This window comes from Bos taurus, chromosome 5 (assembly GCF_002263795.3).
Source record: "Bos taurus isolate L1 Dominette 01449 registration number 42190680 breed Hereford chromosome 5, ARS-UCD2.0, whole genome shotgun sequence".
Lineage (NCBI taxonomy): Eukaryota > Metazoa > Chordata > Mammalia > Artiodactyla > Bovidae > Bos > Bos taurus.
Window position 1 is genome coordinate 116019574 of NC_037332.1, and position 22900 is coordinate 116042473.

Sequence of the window (22900 nt, forward strand, 5' to 3'; positions counted from 1 at the left end):
TAATATTTTGTTCCTTTTTATTGCTGAGCAGCATTTCATTCTGTGGAAATACCACCATCTGAACTCAACATTCACAAAACTAAGATCATGGCATCTGGTCCCATCACTCCATGGCAAATAGATGGAGAAACAATGGAAAGAGTGACAGAGTTTATTTTCTTGGGCTCTAAAATCACTGCAGATGGCGACTGCAGCCATGAAATTAAAAGACGCTTGCGTCTTGGAAGAAAAGCTATGACCAACCTAGATAGCATATTGAAAAGCAGAGACATTACTTTGCTAACAAAGATCCATCTAGTCAAAGCTATGGTTTTTCCAGTGGTCATGTATGGATGTGAGAGTTGGACTATAAAGAAAGCTGAGTGCTGAAGAATTGATGCTTTTGAACTGTGGTGTTGGAGAAGACTCTTGAGAGTCCGTTGGACTGCAAGGAGATCCAACCAGTCCATTCTAAAGGAGATCAGTCCTGAATATTCATTGGAAGGACTGATGCTGAAGCTGAAGCTCCAATACTTTGGCCACCTGATGTGAAGAGCTGACTCATTGGAAAAGACCCTGATGCTGGGAAAGATTGAAGGCAGGAGGAGAAGGGGACGACAGAGGATGAGATGGCTGGATGGCTTCACTGACTCGATGGACGTGAGTCTGAGCAAGCTCCGGGAACTGGTGATGGACAGGGAGGCCTGGCGTGCTGCGATTCATGGGGTCGCGAAGAGTCGGCACGACGGAGCGACTGAACTGGACTGAATCGAACCATTTGTCTACCCATTCACCAGATGATGGACATTTGGATCACTTCCTGCTTGAGGCTATTACGAATAATGTTACTAAGAGCATTTTTATATACGTCTCTGTGTAGAAAAGTATGTACATGTACTTTGTGTATAAGGAAATGCTGGGTCATGTTGCACGCGTACATTTTAAAGATACTGTCGTACTGCTTTGCAAAGCGGCCATACAGCTTCCAGTCCCACCAGTTTCTCTGCATCACCAATAACACTGTTACTGTCTTCCTACCTTTTAGCCTTTCTAATGGATGCATAGTGGTATTTCATTGACTTCTCCTTTGAATTATGTTGGTGCTTTTCCCAAAAAAGAACTGACTGTTGAAGTGTGGGTTTATTTCTGGGTTCTCTATTCTGCTCCATCCATCTAGGGCCAGTTCCATACTGTCTTGATGACTGTAGCTTTAGAGAAAGTCTTGAAATCACAGAGCTTGCAGCCTTCAATTTTGTTCTTATTTTTCAAAATTGTTTTGGTTATCTCAGGTTCTTTGTCCTTTCATACAGATTTTTAAATGTCAATGTCTTATCACAAAGACTGTTAGAATTTTCATTGGAACTGCATGACTCTGTAGATCAATTTGAGGAGGACTGACATCTTAATAATATTAAGTCTTTCAATCTATGAACATGGTATATATTTTCATTTATTTAGGTCTTTTTCAATTTCTCTTTGTAATGTTTTATAGTTTTCATTGTACAGGTTTTAAATATCTTTCACTTAAATTTATTCCTAAGTTTTTTCTTTTTTTGGCCATATGACATGTGGGATCTTAGTTCCCTAACCAGGGATTGAACTCATACCACCTACACTGAGAGCATAGCATCTAAACCGCTGAACTGCCAGGGAAGTCCCTATTCCTAGGTATTTTTGATGTCATCGTAAGTGAAGTTGTTCATTAAATTGAATTTGTAATTGTTCATCCCTAGTATATAAAAACACAATTGATTTTCATATATAACCCTGCTACACTCCCTTACTAGTTCCAGTAGAGTTTTTATAGATTCATTAGGGATTTTTACAAACATGATTAAGGGGTTTGCAACAAGGACATTTTTCCATCTTTCCTAATTTATATATCTTCCATTTCTCTTTCTAGTCTTGACTAGGACTTCCAGTAAATGTTAAATAGACATAGTAAGAGCATGAATCCTTACCTTGTTAAGCACAGTCTTTCACCACTGAATCTGATGTCGCGTATAAGTTTTTTGTAGATGCTCTTAAACAGGTTTTGAAAATTCCCTTCTGTTTTTACCTTTCTGGGAGTTTTTGCCAAGAAAGCCTCTTGAATTATATAAAATGCTTTTACCTGCATCTATTTAAATGATAATATGCCTTTTCTCTTTAATCTACTAACATGGTGAAATATATTGATTGAGTTTGGGATGTTAACCTAATTTTACATTCCCAGAATATGGCCTCACTTGGTCCTGATATATTGTCATTTTTAATATATAGCTTGATTTGTTAATATTTAGTTAAGAATTTTTGCGTCTATGGTTATGAGAGATACTGCTATAGTTCTTTTTTTTTTTATCTTATGAGGTCTTTGCTTGCTTTTAGAATCACGATAATACTAGCTAGATTTATAAAATAAGTTGAGAGACGTTACCTCTTTTTTTTCTGAAATAGTTTGTGTTGAATGGATATTATTTCTTTCTTAAATGCGTGGTAATATTTACCACCGAAGCCATGTCACTCTGGAGTTTCTTTATGGGAAGGTTTTTATTTATAAATTCCATTTATTTAATTGATAGCAGGCTGTTCAAGCTTTATATTTTTCCTTGGGTGAGTTTTGGCAATTTCTGTTTTTCAAAGAATCTGTCTGCTTCATGTAGATTGTCATATTTATCACCATAAAGTTGTCCATAATGTACCCGTATTATTCTTTAAATGTCTCTAGATTCTGTGGTAATGTCTTCTCTTTTACTCCTGATATTGGAAATTTGTATCTTCCTCTTAAGAAATTAGCCCAACTATGAGTCTCTTGATTTTATTACCTTTTTCAAAGAGCTAGCTTTTGCTTTCACTAAAGTTCCAATTATTTTCTTCATTATTTCAATGATTTCCCCCTTATCTTCACTATTTCCGTCCTTTGGCTTGCTTTGGGTTTAATTTGCTCTGCTTTTTCTAGTATCTTAAGGTGAAAGCTTGGGCTTCCCAGGTGGCATTAGTGGTAAAGAACCCACCTGGGTCAGGAAGATCCCCTGGAGGAGGGCATGGCAACCCACTCCAGTATTCCTGCCTGGAGAATCCTGTGGACAAAGGAGCCTGGGGGGCTACAGTCTATGGGGTCGCAAAGAGTCAGACACGACTGAAGTGACTTAGTACACATATATGCAAGGTTAAAGCTTAGATAATGTGTTTGAGCTCTTTCTACTTTTCCAATCTATGCATTTAAAATTATGTTTCCTTTTAAATGCTGCTTTAACCTTATCCTGTTTCCCTAGTGGCTTAGATGGTAGACTCTGCTTGCAGTGCAGGAGACTTGGGCTCGATCTCTGAGTTAAGAAGATCCTCTTGAGAAGGAACTGGCAACCCACTGCAGTATTCTTGCCTGGGCGATCCCATGGACAGAGGCTCCTGGCGGGCTACAGTCTGGGGTTGCGGAAGAGTTCGCTATAACTTAGTGCCAAACAACCACAGGTGGGGGATCTTAGCTCCCACCAGGGACCGAACCGGCACCCTGAGCACCGGAAGGCAGCCTAACCGCAGGAACGCCAGGGAAGTTCCTGGAATGTTTTTAGGAATTCCATTTCAGTTTTTCTGTTGGCATCTTATCTATGATTCTTCGCATTTTTGAAGTAGTTGCTGCAAGGAATCTATTACACAATGACCTCGTAGGTCATTATCTTCTCTCTTCTATTATTGCTGTTACACTTCATTTATAACCTCACAAGAACATGGTCTAATTTTTATTATAAACCAGTTTATAAAACAATTAAGAGGAAAAGAGCAAATAGAAGAAAACGGCTGTCTGCCTTTACGCAGGTATTTACCATTTCCAACTCTCTTCCATCTTGTCAGGATTTGCATTTCTGTTTGTAGCCTTTCCCTCAGCCCAAAGAAGCTTCCTTAGCGTTTCCCATGGTGTAGTTTTGTTGGAGAGGAGTTCTCTTACTTATATTTTACCTGAAAACCATGGCATAAAATACACATATCCTAAAATTGGCTATCTGAACCATATTAAGTGTACGTTTCAATGATATTAAATGCTAGTGTGTAATAATCACCAGCATCCATCTCCACAATTCTTTTCACCTTGAAGTTGAAAACTTTACATGCATTAAAAAGAAAAATCCTCATTCTTTCCTCCTTCAGCCCCTGGCTGCCACATTCTACTTTCTGCTCTATGACTTTTGACTACTCTAAGCACCTCATATAAATGGAATTGTGCAGTATTTGTCTTTCTTGTGAATGGCTTACTTCACTTAGCCTAAAGCTCTTTAGCTCTAGAGCTAAATATATGACAGACGCTGGGTTGACACAGACTATCTCGTTGAATCCTCCAAACCACTAAATTAAGTAGATGTTATTAATATTCCATTTTACAAATGAAAACATAGGCTTTAAGAGGTGGTTATTTGTCCAAAGTTAGGTGCTGAGAGATGAAGACACAATTCCCATCATCCAAGATTGCCTAATGATCTAGAGCTCACGCTTTTTACCAGAGGTTAGCAAACCTTTCCTATGGAAAACCAAGCAGCCAAGCAGTTAATTTTTCTCTTTTTTTGGCCACATGGCACAGCATGTGGGTTCTTAGGGGATCCTGACCACAGAACGCACCCTGTGCCCCCTGCACTGGGAGCTCAGAGTCTTAATCATTGGACCACCAGGGAAATCCCCTAATTGTTTTAATATTTTAGACTTTGTAGGCTATACAGTCTCTGCCACAACTACTCAACCCTGTCACTACAGCGTCAAAGAAGCCACAGGCAATATGTATAATGAACGAGTGTGACAATTTCCAATAAAATTTATGAAAATAGTGGGAAAGATTTGGCTTGCAGGCTGCAGTTTGCTGATCCCCGCTCTTAACAATTACACTATTCTGTTATTTTTTCCTTTGGTCTTCAAAGTTTTCAGTTTCACAAATATTTATAGCGTTGAATCTAGGCACAAGGCTTTGAACTTGATCCTGAACAGGATAAGGGAGTTAAAGTCCCTGCCTTGAGGATCTCAGATTCAAAGGACAGTACATAAACACATGTGTAGCACGAGGGGGATTCTCCAAAGTTAGCGCCAAAGAGAGGTATGGGCTGACTTGAGCATCCACTGAACATCATGTTTTGGAGGAGGAGCTGATATTTGGCATATGCTTTCTTTCTCTTTAAAAAAAAAAAACACAAAACATTTCTTTATTTCGCGGAGCCTTAGTCGCAGCATGTGAGGCCTTCAGTTGTGGTACACAGGGCCTTTAGTTGCAGGATGTGAACACTTGGCTGCGGCGTGGGGGATGGAGTTTCCTGACCAGGGATCAGATCCGCGTCCCCTGCAGGGGAAGGTCGATTCTCCACCACTGCACCACCAGGGAAGTCCCTTTCCTTTATTTCTTTTTCCTATTTTTTAATTTATTTTCATTTCTTGATTATTGAATCGTGGCAGATCCAGTTCTTCTGCCGCAGGCTCAAGACACGAACATACCACAAATTTTCACCTAAAGTTTAATTCATGTACATCCACATGGCAGCATGTTCATCATAAGGCATCATTATAAAACATTTTTAAAATGCTAAAAAAAATGCTATTTAGCCCAAGTGAAGTAGTAACTTAGTTCTGTCAGCTCATCCAAGGTTGAAATCCTCTAGCCAGTTCCAAGCAGTCAGTAACACTCCACGGTTTGACCAATTTCACATCCTTCTGTTTCTCATACTCACCTATACTTCTAGCCTGTCCTGTTATTGTCTCTGTTTTTCTTTTCATGGCCTTTGATGATTTTTTTCTTCCTATCTTCCATCTTTCCTCTTTCTTGTACTGTTCGGATTGTTCGCCCACTTCTGGAGGCGTGTTATTTTCTTTCTCCTTTTCGAAAATATATTTTAAAATATTTTTGCTCATTAATTTAAGCGATGTTTATTGAGCAGTTACCACATAATTAGTCCTTTTCTAGAGGCTGAAGAGATAAAAGTAAAAAAAAAGCAAGGTCTCTGTCCTTGTGTAGCTTAAGCATTTTGGGAGTAAACGAAATGGTAACAACAAATAAATAAACAAGTAAAGGATGTGACATAGGAAGTGTTAAGGGCGATGAAGAAAAATTCCTGAGGATCAGGAATTTGGGTGGTATGCTACGATTTTAAAGACTGACAAGGGAAACTCATCCAGAGATCTTTGGAGCAGATGACAGAAATAAACCAGGCAAGTATGTGCTAGATAAGCATTAGAAGTGTTTCATGCAGCAGGCACAGCGTGTGCAAAATCCTGAGGCAGGAGCATACCTCCCCAGGTGGAGGACAAGGAGGGCAGGGTAGCTGAAGCTCAGTGGAGGATGAAGAGACTAGTAGATGTGATCAGAATCGGTGAGGGAGGCAGCCTATTAAGGGACACTCCCACTGGAAGAACTTTGACACTTGCTCTGAGTGAGATGGAAATCCTTTGGATGGTTTTGAGCAAAACGAAATGTTGACTCATTTTTAAAGGACTTATAGGGAGGGAGACAAGAGAAGAAGCAAAGAGAGCAGTCATGTTCATACTGCAATATTACAGGTAATGAATTTGAATGTTATGGGACATGTTTTCTAGAAGAATCAGAGTAGTTACTTTTGTTTTACAATTGAGGATGGAAAACTAAGGGGTAAGATCTTGATTGGTGACAATACATTTTACTATTCCCTGTTCCTCGGGAAAAAATTAGGAGATCCTGCCCTGTTAGTTTAAGGATTGTTAAACATTTTGGATGGTCTTGAGCATCTCTAGGCGATATAATGCCTGGCACAAAGTAGGTACGTAGAAATATTTGTGGAATTCATGAATATATCGTCAGTTAAATGGATAGGGCTGAATTATAGTCTCAGCTGACTTGCTTGTTCATGTCTCATTTTTCCTGCATATTCTGGTGGTGTCTATCAGGCCTTTAAATTTTATTTAGCAAAGAACATCAAAAACGTGTCATAAACACACCCCTACACTTCAAGTCGAAATGTAGAGAGTATTATTTATATATTCTAATTGGCCTCACAGCAATTTGTCCAGTCCTCTATTATAGCAGTAATCAGCTGTATTCAATGCTGTTTGCCTCTCTCTCTGAATAGTCGGTGAGTCCCTTCAGGGTTGGGATCATCTCTTACGGATCTTTACACAGTTGGCCCTCTGTCTCCACAAGTCACAGCATCTGTGGATATGGAGGGCTGACTCTGGGACTTGAACATCCGTGGTTTTTGGAGTCTGCGGGGGTAAGGGGGTGTCCTGGACCCAATGCCATGCAGATGCTGAGAGATCACAGTTCGTCTTGTACCTAGCATGGGGTCTGGCAACAATGTCTGTTCAAAGTACATAAACATGATATGACAAAGAAGTGAATCTCATGCAGTGAAAAGAGTGAGTTACCAGCACCCCTACAGAAGCCTTGTCTGATTCCTGTAAAATATACTCATTGCCCTTTTTTGTTTTTCAGTCACTCAGTCGTGTCCGGCTTTTTGCAACCCCATGGACTGTAGTACACCAGGCTTCCCTGTCCTTCACTATCTCCCAGAGTTTGCTCAAACTCACGTCCTTTGAGTTGATGATGTCATCCAACCATCTCATCTCACTTCCTTTAGAAAAACACAATTCTTAGCCTACCTCTGTAGAATTAAGCTCCTTGACTTCAAATCGTATATAAAGCCCTTAATGAGCTGGAACAGAGTCCCTGGGGGCCCAGTGGTAAAGAGTCCACCTGCAGTGCGGGAGACGTGGGTTCTGTGCCCAGGTCGGGAAGATCTCCCGGAGACGGGACTGGCAACCCACTCCAGTATTCTTGCCTGGGAAATGCCATGGACAGAGAGGCCTGGTGGGCTACAGTCAGTGGGGCTGCAAAGGCTAAACTTAGGGACTAAACCACCACCAATGAGCTGAAACAACAGTATTCTCACCCCAAGCAGGCCTGGTAAATGATCTGTTATTGTCCATCTGTGTTAGCTGCTCAGTTATGTTGGACTCTTTGCGCTCCCATGGGCTGTAACCCACTTGGCTCCTCTGTCCACAGAATTCTCCAAGCAAGAATATGGGAGTGGGTAGCCATTCCCTTCTCCAGGGATTTTCCCAACACAGGCATCGAACCCGGTCTCCTGCATCGCAGGCAGATTCTTTACCATCTGAGCCACCACCTGTAAGTGATCACTAAGACCATTAATAAAGAAAGCTGAGTGGGGAAGAATTGATGCTTTTGAACTGCACTGTTGAAGACTCTTTAGAGTCCCTTGGACTGCAAGGAGATCCAACCAGTCCATCCTAAAGGAAATCAGTCCTGAATATTCATCGGAAGGACTGATGCTGAGGCTGAAGCTCCAATACTTTGGCCACCTGATAGAAAGAGCTGACTCATTGGAAAAGACCCTGATGCTGGGAAAGATTGAAGGCAGGAGGAGAAGGGGACGACAGAGGATGAGATGGTTGGATGGCATCACTGACTCTATGGACATGAGTTTGAGTAAACTCTGGGAGTTGGCGATGGACAGAGAAGACTGGCATGCTGCAGTCCATGGGGTCGCAAAGAGTTGGACACGACTAAGCGACTGAACTGACTGACTGAAGAACTGGGAACTGAGCTTCCAGGGACTGAGACTTGCAAGATGGACACAGACTGCTCCAGCTCCCAGGGGGTCGGTGTGAGCCCTGATCAACCCTCCCGACCGCAGGATCGAGGTCTTCAGCCTTCTCTCCTCCAGGGGAGCCTCTGCAGGACTCCCCAGCCTTCCTCACATCCCCTCCTGCGGAGACCCCCGTCTGCCAGCATCTCCCCCTCAGGGTACCCTCGTCCCCCACACCCGTTCCCATGGAGACCCTCTCCGTCCCCATTGCCCCGCTCAGGGTGTCCCCATTCCGGGGCCACCCCTCCGACTTCTCCTTGGGGGCCCTCCGCCCTCCTGACGTCCCCACCCCCGCAAACACAACTTCCGCCCGCGCCCCCTCCCCACAGGGCGAACTTCCGGCCGGCGCCCCCCTCCCCGCAGGCGGGACTTCCGCCCGCGCCCCCTCCCCTCGCCGCGCCGTCGCGTCCTCCGGCCTGAGGCGAGGCTTGGGCGCTTGGTCTCGCGCTTTCCCGGCCGGGCCCGCGGGCTGCAGCGGCGCCGAGGCGGCGGCGGCGGCGTGCGGAGGCAGCAGCCCGCGCTCCCTCCCGCCGGCCCTCCTGCCCCTCCTTCTCCGGCTCCTCGTCGTCGGCCGCTCGGCCCGAGCTGCGAGCGGCAAGATGGCGGCGCCCAGGCCGCCGCCCGGCAGGCTGTCGGGCGTCATGATGCCCGCACCCATCCAGGACCTGGAGGCTCTCCGCGCGCTGACGGCGCTCTTCAAAGAGCAGCGGAATCGGTAAGGGCGCGGGAGTCGGGGGCGGCCCGGCGGGGCTTGCGGGAGCGGGGCGGGGGCGCCCCCTCCTCCCGGGGCGGCGGCGGGGTGGCGGCTCGGCGCCTCACCAGCGGGCCCCGGGCTGGGGGGCGGGGGTGACACCTGCTCCCCACTCGTCAGTACGGGCGTGAGGCCGGGCGCAGGGAGGGGGACCGATCCAAGCGAGCCCTTCGCCGCCTCCTGCCTGTTGGGTTAGTTGAGCCGCGGTGATGGCGCCCGGATAACGTGCAAGATGGTCTCCTTGGCCTGGCTGGAACAGACTGGCAGGCCCCCAGAAGCAGCGGAACGTGCAGCTGGGGGAGACAGACGTTGCAGATGTGCCAGGTGGGAGGCGGCGTCACTCCGTTCGTCCTGTGAGCCCAGGCTCTGCGTCCCCAGTGGTGGCCCCGCTTTGCACAGTGGCCACTTCAGTCCCGACTCAGCCACAGAAGGGCCAGATCTCCGTTGTAAAAGGTGCCAGGAGTCTGAAGATCTGGATTTGGCTCCTAGCCCTACAAGCGATGCGTTATGGTGCCATTTCTCCAAGCCTTAAGATTTCCTGCCTAAAAATGGAAATGTAATACACGACTTCATTGCTAAATTGTACAGAGAAATAAATGAAATAAAGCACGTCAAAATACAAAGTACCTGATATCTCCAGTTAGTGCCTGTTTAATTTTGTTCTAGTCTTCTCTGGGCCGCAGTTTGTGTGTCTATTTAATAGGACTGAGGTTGGACAGTACTTTGCTGGTGAGGTTGTCAAGATTAAGTGAACTCATGCATATTAAGGCCTTGGCACATATCTGACACATAGTATTAAATCAAGTTAGCTGATACTATCCCTTAACACATTTATGGATGGTTCTCCGTAAGTGTTTTGTTGGGAAGCCCTGTTCTGGAATCGCAGAAGTATGTGCAAAGAGTAGAGGGGGTGTGGGAGAAGTCCAGATGTTTTTAGAGGTTCACTTGGTCTGAGCACTTCTGCCTCAAATCACAGTAAGTGTTGAGCAATTCAAAGAGTGTTAAGAACCCTGGGCACTGCTCCTTTGGCTTTTGGGGAAATAAGTTAATTGATGTGATACCTCAGAGAGATTTGTTGATTGCTTTAATGCTTAGGATATCTATACCATGATGGACTCTCCTTTTAGTCAACCAATCATCAACTTTCACTGAGGACCTGCTCTGAAGCAGGTTCTTTGCTAGGGCCGAAGGTGCAAAGATGAATGTGATATCCCTTTTTTCAAGCAGGTTAGGGTAATTGCCGTGTAAACAAATTGTAAGAGGGTCTAGCCAAGAAGAGATGGTGGAGCTGGGGGAACTGTGGATCTGGTGGAGAGATTTGTGGTCCGGGAAAGGCCTTAGGTTACTATGGCTTCTAGGCTTACCGATGAGAGGGCTAATTAGAAAGAACAGTATGTGCAGAGGAACAGTGTGCTGATTTTGCATGATCTTTGAGTTTAAATGAAATAACATAGATAAGGCATCTGGTAGAGAGGACATAGTCAAATATCAAGTTCCTTTTTATAAGCTGAAGGATAAAATCCAAGGCCCTGAGGCAGTTTACAAGGCCTTTCCTGACTCTGCTTCTTGTGAGGGGAGTTTATGGGGAACCATGCTAGGAGATCAAACCAGTCAATCCTAAAGGAAATCAGTCCTGAATATTCATTGGAAGGATTGATGCTGAAGCTCCAGTACTTTGTGAAGAGCTGATGTGAAGAGCCGACTCATTGGAAAAGACCCTGGTGCTGGGAAAGATCAAAGGCAGGAGGAGAAAGGGGCGGCAGGTGATGAGATAGATAGTGTCATTGACTCACTGGATATGAATTTGAGCAAACTGCAAAGAGAGGAACCTGGCATGCTGCATTCCATGGGGTCCTGAAGAGACATAACTTAGCAACTGATCAAAGACAACGATGGAAGTTTCTTTCAAGGGTGTGGCCTGGCAAATCTGTGTATTAGATCTCTGGCTGCCATTGTGAGAGATACATTAGGGTGAGGCTAGAGGCAGACGACTTGATGGAGAAGCCCAAGTGAAAGAGAAAACTGCTGGAATTTAGGGTATTGTCTATGGGGGATGGCTAGGATAGATACTGAAACATCTTTACCAGATTGAATGGACAAGACTCAGGGACCAGTTGGATTGCTGGGGAAGAATGAGAAGAGGTGAAGGTGCATCCCATATTTGAGTTTTTCCTGGGGCAGGCAGGAACTCTGTCCTAGTTCAGGAAGAGTTGAAGGCCGGGAGAGGTGACCTGATGTGTAGGTCTTGGAGTCGGGAGGCAGATAGTATGTGGTGGTGCAGAGAGCCCCTGATGAGGGTTTGTGAGGACAGGCTTCTGGTTCTGCCTCTGCTTCTCAGCGTGTCTGAGCACATCACTAGTTGCCTCTCAGAAGGGTCTCAGGGTTTCCAGAAGCCAGCTGCTCTGAGAAGATCCATCCAGTGCTGATGGACCCAGAGGGAGGATGGGCGGAGGTGTCAGAGGCTGGATGGGACATAAAGTGAAGCAGAATGAGGCACCACAGTAGCAAACTGAAAAACGCAAGACACAGGAATCACACTGAGGAAAGTAAGAGAGAATTTGACCTCTCCCCTTAAGCGTGGGCTGCATTTAGTGACTTGCTATTAAATACTAGATGTGGGGGAAGTGACAGGGTGTGACTTCCGAGCACAGAAGGCCCTGAAGCTTCCTCGTTGCTTTCTCTCTTGGATTGCTTGCTCCAAGAAAGCCATCTGCCGTGTTATAAGGACACTCAGGGGTCCACCTAGACAGGTCTCTGCGGTGAGGAACTGAGGTCTCCTGCCAGCAGCCATGTGAGGAGCATCCTGGAAGCAGATCCTTAGTCCCAGTCAAGCCCGCAGCTGTTTGTACAAGTGCTAAGGGAATCTGACCTGTGTGAGACCATGAATGGGATGGCTTTAGACTGCTCAGTTTGGGGCTCATTTGTTATGTAGCAGTGTGCTTAGTGGTTCAGTTGTGTCCGACTGTTTGCGACCCCATGGACTGTAGCCCTGCCAGGCTCCTCCGTCCATGGGGATTCTCCAGGCAAGAATGCTGGAGTGGGTTGCCATTCTCTTCTCCAGGAAATCTTCCCAAACCAGAGATTGAACCCAGGTCTCCTTCGTTGCAGGTGGGTTTTTTGCTGTCCGAGCCACCAGGAAGCTCCCCTGTATTCAAGTGTAGAGCCAAGTGATGCTCTTTACTTCCACTATCCATGAAGCTGCTCACATGTGGCTATTTAAATTAATCAGCAATAAGTAAAATTAATCATTCCATTCCTTACTTGTCCCAGCCACATTCTCAGTACTGGTAACCACACGTGGCTAATGGTACCTTCTCGGGCCATGCAGATACAGATTATTCCCATCATCACGGCAAGTTCTGTTGAGTAATGCTACTGTGTTTTTTTCTGTAGGATTCTTGAGTATTCATGAGCTAGTGTACTGTTCGGGTCCTGCTTTCCATAAATCTTCTCATGCTTAAACTGATACATTATTGCTCTTCCATCTGATAAGCTTGTTGAGTAAAGTGAGTTGATCACATTGCTTGGGTCCCTAGCATCTAGCATACAGTCTGATAATTGTAGGTTCTTAACAAAGTCTTGTGGAATTACTGCTGTTTGTATAAGTCATTATTTATGTGGCTTCTCAGGTAGCTCAGCGGTAAAGATCTGCCTGCCAGTGCAGGAGGTGCAAGAGACTTGGGTTCTGTCCCCGGCTGGGAAAGATCCCCTGGAGAAGGCACTGGCCACCCACTCCAGTATTCTTGCCTGGAAGATCCCATGGACGGAGGAGCCTGGTGGGCTGCTGTCCACGGGGTCGCCGAGAGTAGGATGCGACTGAGCACACGCTGCACAGTTACTCATGGCGCACGTGTAGTCTTTTTGTTCCATACTTGAACTGGTAAATTGTTTTCATCTTCTGTCAGTATGGGTTCTTTCTTCTTGTTAATGTGTGTTTAGTCAGAAGTATTTTCCCGATTTCTTCCTTCCAGGCTTTGTGTATACCGTGTAATAGGGCAGACGCTTCCCTCCCCTCCATGCTTTGGAGCCCCTTTACCTTATAAACCCTATTTTCTTTTTTTTTTTTTTTAAAGAAAGCACTTACTAGATTCTACATACTATGGAATTACTAATAGAGGTTTCTTATTTATGCTCTGTCTTCTTCCAGAATGAAGGCCCGTGAAGACAGAAATAGTTGGCTTTTTTGTAATTACCCTCTTTGGATAATGCTTCTTGAATTTGGTATCTTTGAACAGTTTAGGAAATTGTCAGCCAGTATTTTTTCAGCTGTTGCTTCTCTCTCATTCTTTCGTTTCCTTCAAGGAATTTAATTACACATATATTAAACCTTTCACTGTGTTGTGTATATCTCAAAGCCTCTCTTCTGTCTTTCCAGTTCTCTCGGAGCTTTGGTTTGAAAATTTCCTCCTGCCTTCCCGTTCTCTCTTCTGGGTTCTGCTGTGTCCCATGTGCTGTCTATTGTATTCTTAGTTTCAGGTAGTTTTGAGTTTTGTAGAATTTCTATTTGATTTTTTAAATGGATTACTCTGTTGAAATTCATAGTCATTTACTTTCCTAAGCATGTTAATTATACTTATTTTAGAGAACATGCCTGATAAGTATCTGTTGTTAGTTTCTGTCTTCTTGTGTGTAGTCATCTGGTCTTCTCTTTATTGAATGCTGAATGTCGTATAAGGAATGTTAAGACTGTTTCCAAACTATGTGCAAGCTCCAAACCAAAATCAGTCTAAAAACAATTTCATTCAAAAAATGATGGTAGGACAACTTGATATCTAAATGAAATAAAATGAACTTTGACCCATACCTTTTACCATTCACAAAAATATTTCCACATGGATTGTAGACCTAAACATAAAATTTAAAATTATCAAATGTTTAGAAGATGGGAGAATATCTGTAATCTTGTGTGTAGGCAGATATGCCTTATCCAGGACACAGATAACATTGACCTTTCAAGAAAAATTGATTATCAAATTAGACTATCAAAATTAAAAAAACTTCTGCCTATCAAGAGATACCAATAAGAAAATGGAAAAGGCAAGTCATAGATTGAAAATATTTGTAACACATATACCTGTCAAAGAATTTGCCTTAAAATATATAAAGTGCTCCTGAAACTCAGTAACAAAAGACAGTCTGGTAAAAAATTGGGCGGAAAAAAATCTGGTTTAGAAAGGAAGATATATAAATGGCCAACACGCACATGGTAAAGTACTCAACATCATTAATCATTGAGAAAATGCAAAGTAAAACAAAAACATAGAGTGGACTCTATGCTCTTTAGGATGGCTGTTACTAAAAAAAAAAAGGAAAAAAATTGTTGGTAAGAATGTGGAAAATTTGGAACCCTTGTACATTGCTGGTGAGAATGTGAAATGGTTCAGCTATTATGTAAAAAATAATTTTATGGTACCTCAAAAAGCTAAACATAGAATACCATCAAGCAGTTCCACTCCTAGGTCTGTATGTACCTTGGAGGATTAAAAGCAAAAACTTAGACAGATACTTGTATGCCAGTTTTCACTGAGGCATTATTCATAATAGCCAGAAGATGGAAACAACTCAAGTGTCCATCAACAGGTGAATGGCTAAAGTGTCATGTGTACATCCAGTGGAATACTGTGTAGCCATAAGAAGAAATGAAGTACTGGCACATGCTGTAATGGGGTGAACCTTGAAAACAGGCTAAGTGGAAGAAGCCAGACATAAAATGACCGATATTGTATGATTCCACTTCTATGAAGAGCTAAGAATAGGCAAATTCATAGACAGAAAGGAGATTAGAGGTTACCCGGGTTGGCGGGGAGGGAAGAGTTATTGTTTAATAGTTACCAAATTTGTTTGGAATACTAAATTTTTGGAATTGGTGGTGAGGTTTGTACAACATTATGAATATAATTAAAGCCACAATTCTATACTGAAAAATGGTCAGAATGTAAAATTGTATATTATTGGTTGGTGGAAAAATAATTTGGTTTGGCATTGTTGAACTTTGCCATTTGATATTGGAATACATTCTTAAATTCGTTGTGTTATACATCATTTTAATGCACATTTCTCACTTTATTTTTTTTGCTAATGACATTACTTGCTGTTTATTTTAGACTGGAAATGATGTTAGACAAAAAGCAAATTCAAGTGGTTTTTTTTTAATTCGAGTTCAAAATGCGTCGTAAAGCAGTGAAGACAATTGGTAACATCAACAACACATTTGGCCCAGTAACTGCTACCAAACGTCCAGTGCAGTGGTGGTAGTTCAGGAAGTCTGCAAAGGAGATGAGAGCCTTGAAGATGCCGAATGTAGTGGCAGGCCATTGGGAGGTGACAGCGACCAACTGAGAACAGTCGCTGAAGCGGATCCTCTTACAACTACTCAGCAGGTTGCCAAAGAACTCAGCCTGGACCATTCTGTGGTCATTGGGCATTTGAAGCAAATTGGAAAAGTGAAAAAAGCTCACTAAGTGGGTGCCTCAGGAGCTGACCCCAAAATCAAAAAATTGTCGTTTTGAAGTGTTGTTTACTCTATGCAGTGGCAACAAACCATTTCTCAATCAGGTTGTGATGTGCGATGACAGGTGGATTTTATATGACGGCTGGTAACAACCAGCTCAGTGGTTGAACCAAAAAGAAGCTCCAGAGCACTCCCCAAAGCCAAACTTGCACCAGAAAAGGTCACAGTCACTGGTGGTCTGCTGCCTGTCTGATCCACTGCAGCTTTCTGAATCCCAGTGAAACCGTTACATCTGAGAAGTACGCTTAGTAAACTGATGAGATGCACTGGCAACTCAGCGCCTGCTTTGGCATCGGTCAGCAGCAGGAGCCCAGTTCTTCCCACGACAGTGCCTGACTGCACATCGCACAACCAGTGCTGCAGAAGCTGAGTGACCTGGGCTGTCAAGTTTTGCCTCATCCGCCATGGTCACCTGACCTTTTGCTGCTTGACTACCACTTCTCCAAGCATCTGGACAACTTTCTGCAAGGAAAACACAACCACGGGAGGCAGAAAATGCTTTCCAAGAGTCTGTGGAATCCTGAAGTACAGATTTTTATGCTACAAGAATAAACAAACTTATTTCTCATTGGTAAAAATGTGTTGATTGTAATGGTTCCTGTTTTGATTAATAAAGATGTTTGCGCCTACTTATAATGACAACAGTTCACAGTCTGAAACTGCTGTTACTTTTGTTCCAACCTAATATATACTTGCTACTGTCGCCAAGTTGCTTCAGCCGTGTACGACTCTTTGTGACTCTATGGACTGTAGCCCGCCAGGCTCCTCTGTCCATGGACTTCTCCAGGCAAGCATACTGGAGTGGATTGCCATTACTTCCTCCAGGGGATCTCCCCTATCCAGGGATCAAACCCGCATCTCTTGGGTCTCCTGCTTTGGCAGGCAGGTTCTTTACCACTAGCGCCACCTGGGAAGCCCTTAATACATATGTATTTTACCACAATTAAGTTAATGCAATATACCAAAATTGATAAAATTATGTAGTTTAAGTGAATGAATTGTATGCTTTGTTTAATTATATCTCAGTAAAGCTGTTATAAACTAGTAAAACCATAATAAGATACCTTTGCAAACTCATTAGATTTGCTGGGATTGAAACGACTGACATCTTTTGGTGAGGCTGTAGAGCAGCTGGGGGTCTTGTCCATTGCTGGTGGGAGCGTGGATGGTGCAACCGCTTTGGGAAACGCTTTGGCAGTTTTTTATAAAGTTAAACATACTCCAACCAGTCCATTCTGAAGGAGATCAGCCCTGGGATTTCTTTGGAAGCAATGATGCTAAAGCTGAAACTCTAGTACTTTGGCCACCTCATGCGAAGAGCTGACTCATTGGAAAAGACTCTGATGCTGGGAGGGATTGGGGGCAGGAGGAGAAGGGGACGACAGAGGATGAGATGGCTGGATGGCATCACTGACTCGATGGACGTGAGTCTCAGTGAACTCCGGGAGTTGGTGATGGACAGGGAGGCCTGGCGTGCTGCGATTCATGGGGTCGCAAAGAGTCGGACACGACTGAGCGACTGATCTGATGTGATCTGAAACATACTCCTGCCCATAACCCTAGGTATTTATCTTAGAATATATGTCCACATGACTTGTGAAAGAGTGCTTGTATCAGCTTTGTTGATAATAGCCAAGTACTAGAACCTACTGCAGTGTCCGTCAGTGGGCGGATGACTAAACTGTCTGGTAACTGAATCACCAGTATACACAGCAGTGCGGGCAGAGCTCAGAAGGCACCGAATGAAAGAAGCCAGACAAAGAGTGCATGCTCCATGGCTCTGTGAAGTCCTGCGAAGCTGACCTTCTCTGTGTAGCTGACTGGTAATGAAGGCATGAACAGTGGTTGTCACAGGAGGCTGGGGGCTGACTGGGAAGGAGCATGAGGGAATTTTCTGAAGTGAGGGAAACCTGCTTTATCCAGATGGGGGTATTGGTTGCCTGGATTTGACATACTCATGAAACACTAGCCATCTGTGTAATTCACTGTCCATTATATCTCAGTTTTCTGTGTGTCAAATTATTCTTCTCCCTGCCATGCCCAGAAGAACTTACTTGAGCTGAATCTCAGCCAGCATGATGGAAGGGCTTTGTGGAAATATCACTGGTCTTTTCTGCTTCCTAGTTGAGAATTATCACTGGTAAAACAATGTTTCTGAATTGTCAAATTTCCTCCAAGAAAAGAAGAGGGAACTGGGCATCTCATGTTCTTAGTACACTCAGAGTGAGTTGGGTTTTGATTCACGTGTTCCTCCATGCCACACAGTGCTCTCTGTTTCCAGAGCCTGAGATGAGCTGAGGTGACTGACACTCATGAAGTGCTTGGAACCAAATCTGGGAAAAAAGGAAAGTAGTCCTGGAAGGGTGGGGGCAGTAACGTGGCCCTGGAGAGTTCAGCTCCTTGTCCACTGAAGAGTGCAGTGGGAGGGCGCTTTTGGAGTTTCGCTTCGCAGTAATGTCATGCTGCTGGTGTGGGGCTGAGGTCTCCTTCCTCAGGGTGGGGCGGCAGAGGTGGTTTATCATGGCTCTTCAGGACCTCTGGGTAACGTGGGTGGTTGTGCAGAGTGACTGAAATGGTTTTGTAAACCATTTCAGTTTGGGAGCATCTTCCCCACCCCCTTGAAATGTATTGGTATCAAATACTGATACCTTTTGGGACTCAGTGGGTTTCAGGGGGAAAAGGCTTTAGTAAGGCATAGAGAAGCGAAAGGCAAAGGAGAAAAGGAAAGATATACCTATTTGAATGCAGAGTTTCAAAGAATAGCAAGGAGAGAGAAGAAAGCCTTCGTCCGTGATCAAGGCAAAGAAACAGAGGAAAACAGTAGAATGGGAAAGACCAGAGATCTCTTCAAGAAAATTAGAGATACCAAGGGAACATTTACTGCAAAGATGGGCACAATAAAGGACAGAAATGGTATGGGCCTAACAGAAGCAGAAGATATTAAGAGGTGGCAAGAATACACAGAAGAACTGTACAAAAAAAATCTTCACGACCCAGATCATCACGATGGTGTGATCACTCTCACCTAGAGCCAGACATCCTGGAATGTGAAGTCAAGTGGGCTTTAGGAAGCATCACTACGAACAAAGCTATTGGAGGTAATGGAATTCCAGTTGAGCTATTTCAGATCCTAAGAGATGATGCTGTGAAAGTGTTGCACTCAATATGTCAGCAAATTTGGAAAAGTCAGCCGTGGCCACAGGACTGGTAAAGGTCAGTTTTCATTCCAGTCCCAAAGAAAGGCAATGCCAAAGAATGCTCATACTGCCACACAGTTGCACTCATCTCACAATAGCAGCAGCAGCACATGCTGATGTAATGTTCAAAATCCTCCAAGCCAGGCTCCAACAGTACGTGAACTGTAAACTTCCAGATGTTCGAGCTGGATTTAAGAAAGGCAGAGGAGCCAGAGATCAAATTGCCAACACCCGTTGGATCATCAGAAAAGCAAGAGAGTTCCAGAAAAACATCTGCTTTATTGATTATGCCAAAGCCTTTGACTGGGTGGATCACAGCAAACTTTGGAAAATTCTTGAAGAGATGGGAATACCAGACCACCTGACCTGCCTCTTGAGACACCTATATGCAGGTCAGGAAGCAACAGTTAGAACTGGACGTGGAACAACAGACTGGTTCCAAATAGGAAAAGGAGTACATCAAGGCTGTATATTGCCCCCCCTGCTTATTTAACTTCTGTGCAGAGTACATCGTGAGAAACGCTGTGCTGGAAGAAGCACAAGCTGGAATCAAGATTGCTGGGAGAAATATCAATAACCTCAGATATGCCGATGACACCACCCTTATGGCAGAAAGTGAAGAGGATCTAAAAAGCCTCTTGAAGAAAGTGAAAGTGGAGAGTGAAAAAGTTGACTTAAAACGCAACATTCAGAAAACTAAGATCATGGCATCTGGTCCCATCACTTCATGGGAAATAGATGGGGAAACAGTGACAGACTTTTATTTTTTGAGCTCCAAAATCACTGCAGATGGTGACTGCAGCCATGAAATTAGAAGACGCTTGGTCCTTGGAAGAAAGCTTATGGCCAACCTAGCTAGCATATTAAAAATCAGAGACATTACTTTGCCAACAAAGGTCCATCTAGTTAAAGCTATGGTTTTTCCAGTAGTCATGTATGGATGTGAGAGTTGGACTGTGAAGAAAGCTGAGCGCCAAAGAATTGATGCTTTTGAACTGTGGTGTCGGAGAAGACTGTTAGTCCCTTAGACAGCAAGGGGATCTAACCAGTCCATCCTAAAGGAAATCAGTCTTGAATATTCATTGGAAGGACTGATGCTGAAACTGAAGCTGCAATACTTTGGCCACCTGATGCAAAGAGCTAACTCATTTGCGAAGACCCTGATGCTGGGAAAGATTGAAGGTGGGAGGAGAAGGGGACGACAGAGGATGAGATGGTTGGATGGCATCACTGACTTAATGGACATGAGTTTGGGTAAACTCCGGGAGTTGATGATGGACAGGGAGGCCTGGGGTGCTGCGATTCGTGGGGTTGCAAATAGTCGGACACGACTGGTCAACTGAACTGAAGTGAGGTGACTGCCATTGTGCGGTAGTTTGAACAGTCTTTGGCATTGCCTTTCTTTGGGGTTGGAATGAAAACTGACCTTTTCCAGTCCTGTGGCCACTGCTGAGTTTTCCAAATTTGCTGGCATATTGAGTGCAGCACTTTCACAGCATCATCTTTTAGGATTTGAAATAGCTCAGTTGAAATTCCATCACCTCTACTCCTAGCTTTGTTCATAGTGATGCTTCCTAAGGCCTAGTTGACTTTGCATTCCAGGATGTCTGGTTCTAGGTGAGTGATCACACCATCGTGGTTATCTGGATCATGAAGATCTTTCTTGTACAGTTTTGTGTATTCTTGCCACCTCTTAATCTCTTCTGCTTCTGTTAGGTCCATACCATTTCTGTCCTTTATTGTCCCATCCTTGTAGTAAGTGCTCCCTTGGTATGTCTGATTTTCTTGAGGAGCCCTCTAGTCTTTGCTGTTCTGTTGCTTTCCTCTGTTTCTTTGCGCTGATCGCTGAGGAAGGCTCTCTTGTCTCTCCTTGCTCTTCTCGGGAACTCTGCATTCAGATGGGTGTATCCTTCCTTTTCTCCTTTGCTTTTGGCTTCTCTTCTTTTCAGAGCTATTTGTAAGGCCTTCTCAGACAGCCATTTTGCCTTTTTGCATTTCTTTTTCTTGGAGCTGGTCTTGATCATTGCGTCCTGTACAATGTCATGAACCTCCATCCATAGTTGTTCAGGCTCTCTGTCAGATCTAATCCCTTGAATTTAGTCACTTCCACTGTATAATCATAAGGGATTTGATTTAGGTCATACCTGAATGGTCTAGTGGTTTTCCCTACTTTCTTCAATTTAAGTCTGAATTTGGCAGTAAGGAGTTCATGATCAGGAGTCCGAGTCAGCTCCTGGTCTTGTTTTTGCTAACTGTATAGAGCTTCTCCATCTTTGGCTGCAAAGAATATAATCTGATTTCTGTATTGACCATCTGGTGATGTCCATGTGTAGAGTCTTCTCTTGTGTTGTTGCAAGAGGGTATGTGCTCTGACCAGTGGGTTCTTTTGGCAGAACTCTTATTAGCCTTTGCCCTGCTGACGCAGAGGGTGTGACTGCCGGCGGTGGATGTGGTGGGTAGGGGCTCTTTGTTTCGCTTTCTAGCTCATTGTCTCCTCCCGGCTACGTGTTACATGGTATGTTATATGCTGTATACTCTTCAGTTTGCATCTTTAATTTTTGCTCTGTTTTTGAGTGCTACCAGTTTTCATACATAGAGAGCTAGATCATTAACTTCAACTGTTGTAGAGTGTATGGTCATAAGATTACATCATCATTTATCTACCTTTTCTTACTGTTGGGCATTTGGATTTGTCTTTAATGTTTGGTAACTCCAACAGCACTGTAGAGACCATCTTTATAAACGCCTCCTTGTATACCTGAGCCATTGGGTTTTTTTCTCCAAAGCAGAATTTGAGGTAGGAACTTGGGTGAAGTAATTTAACGATAGGCAAGCCCCAGCAATCAGAAGTATGGGAGAGGGGAAGCTTCGTGTGGAAGGAGAGAGAGCTGACATAAGGATGCCATATTCAGTGGCAGCTGTTGGAGGCAGCTGGGGCTCAACCCAACTGGGGATCCCTGGGGGATGCACCTCTGAATTGTCTGAGCACGGAGGTCGTGGGAATTGCCCTTGGGGTCATTAACTAGATGGGCCAAGGGTGTGTGATGAGGGACACCATAAGCGTTTGCTATAGTCTGCTCTTCTCCTGAGACCTCTTCTTGCCTGACACTGTCCACTCAGTCACGGACTCTTGGAGGCCATCGCTGTTGGGAATCTTAAAGAAGAGACCTCACAGGCATGTCGGAGCAGTAAATCCCGTCCCCCTGGCGCAGCTTGTCCTGAGGCCGTTAGTGGACAGTCATTTGCTGGCCCCAGATTCCCGTCTGGACTCCCCCGCCTCTCCATCATTGTCGCCGGGCCCTGATGCCGAGGGGGCTGAGCCCTCGGTGGCCTTGCTCTAGTCCGCCTGTGGTTGCTGCCGCTGCCTATTTACTGTTATCCCTAGACACAGAAGTGCCAGGAGACAGCCCGTCGAACCCTGAGTTCCAGACCCACTCCTCCCTGCCCCCCGCATGTTGTTGCAACCCTGGCTCTTCATGCTAACAAGGGGGGTTACTCCTCCTGTGTCGTCAAGTCTTTGCCTGCTGGTTCACCGGCTGGAGAATCTCTAAGTGCTTGTTCTGTGGGTCTAGTCTGAGGCACCCTGATCCCTTTCTGTGCTCCCTGCTGGAGTGCTGCGTCCTGGACTCGGGCTTGGCCCAGCACAGTCTAGAGTTGCAAGGTTGGGAAGCACACACTCTGAAGGGTTGTCACAGAGAGCGCTGAGGAAAGGCCGGTTTTCCCTAGGGCTAGACTTTGTCTGTGAACTTTTAGTTTGCTGGTTCACCTTGAGAGATTTGTTGCCTTTTCTGCCTTTCTGGGCTCATTGCTCTCTGTATAATCATGTTGCCCTTTGCTCTGCCTTCTTCCCCAGTGACCCCAGCCTAAGGTCAGG

At 44.5% G+C, this 22900-nt stretch overlaps 1 protein-coding gene across 1 annotated transcript in view; it reads left to right on the top strand.

Annotated features, from left to right (window-relative positions):
- Nucleotides 1-9133: 9133 nt before the first annotated feature.
- ATXN10 (ataxin 10) overlaps nucleotides 9134-22900 on the top strand; it is a 140689-nt gene continuing 126922 nt past the window's right edge. The window contains 1 exon segment of the mRNA NM_001077051.2: nucleotides 9134-9282. Coding sequence (NP_001070519.1) covers nucleotides 9167-9282 — 116 coding nt within the window. The 5' untranslated portion in view covers nucleotides 9134-9166.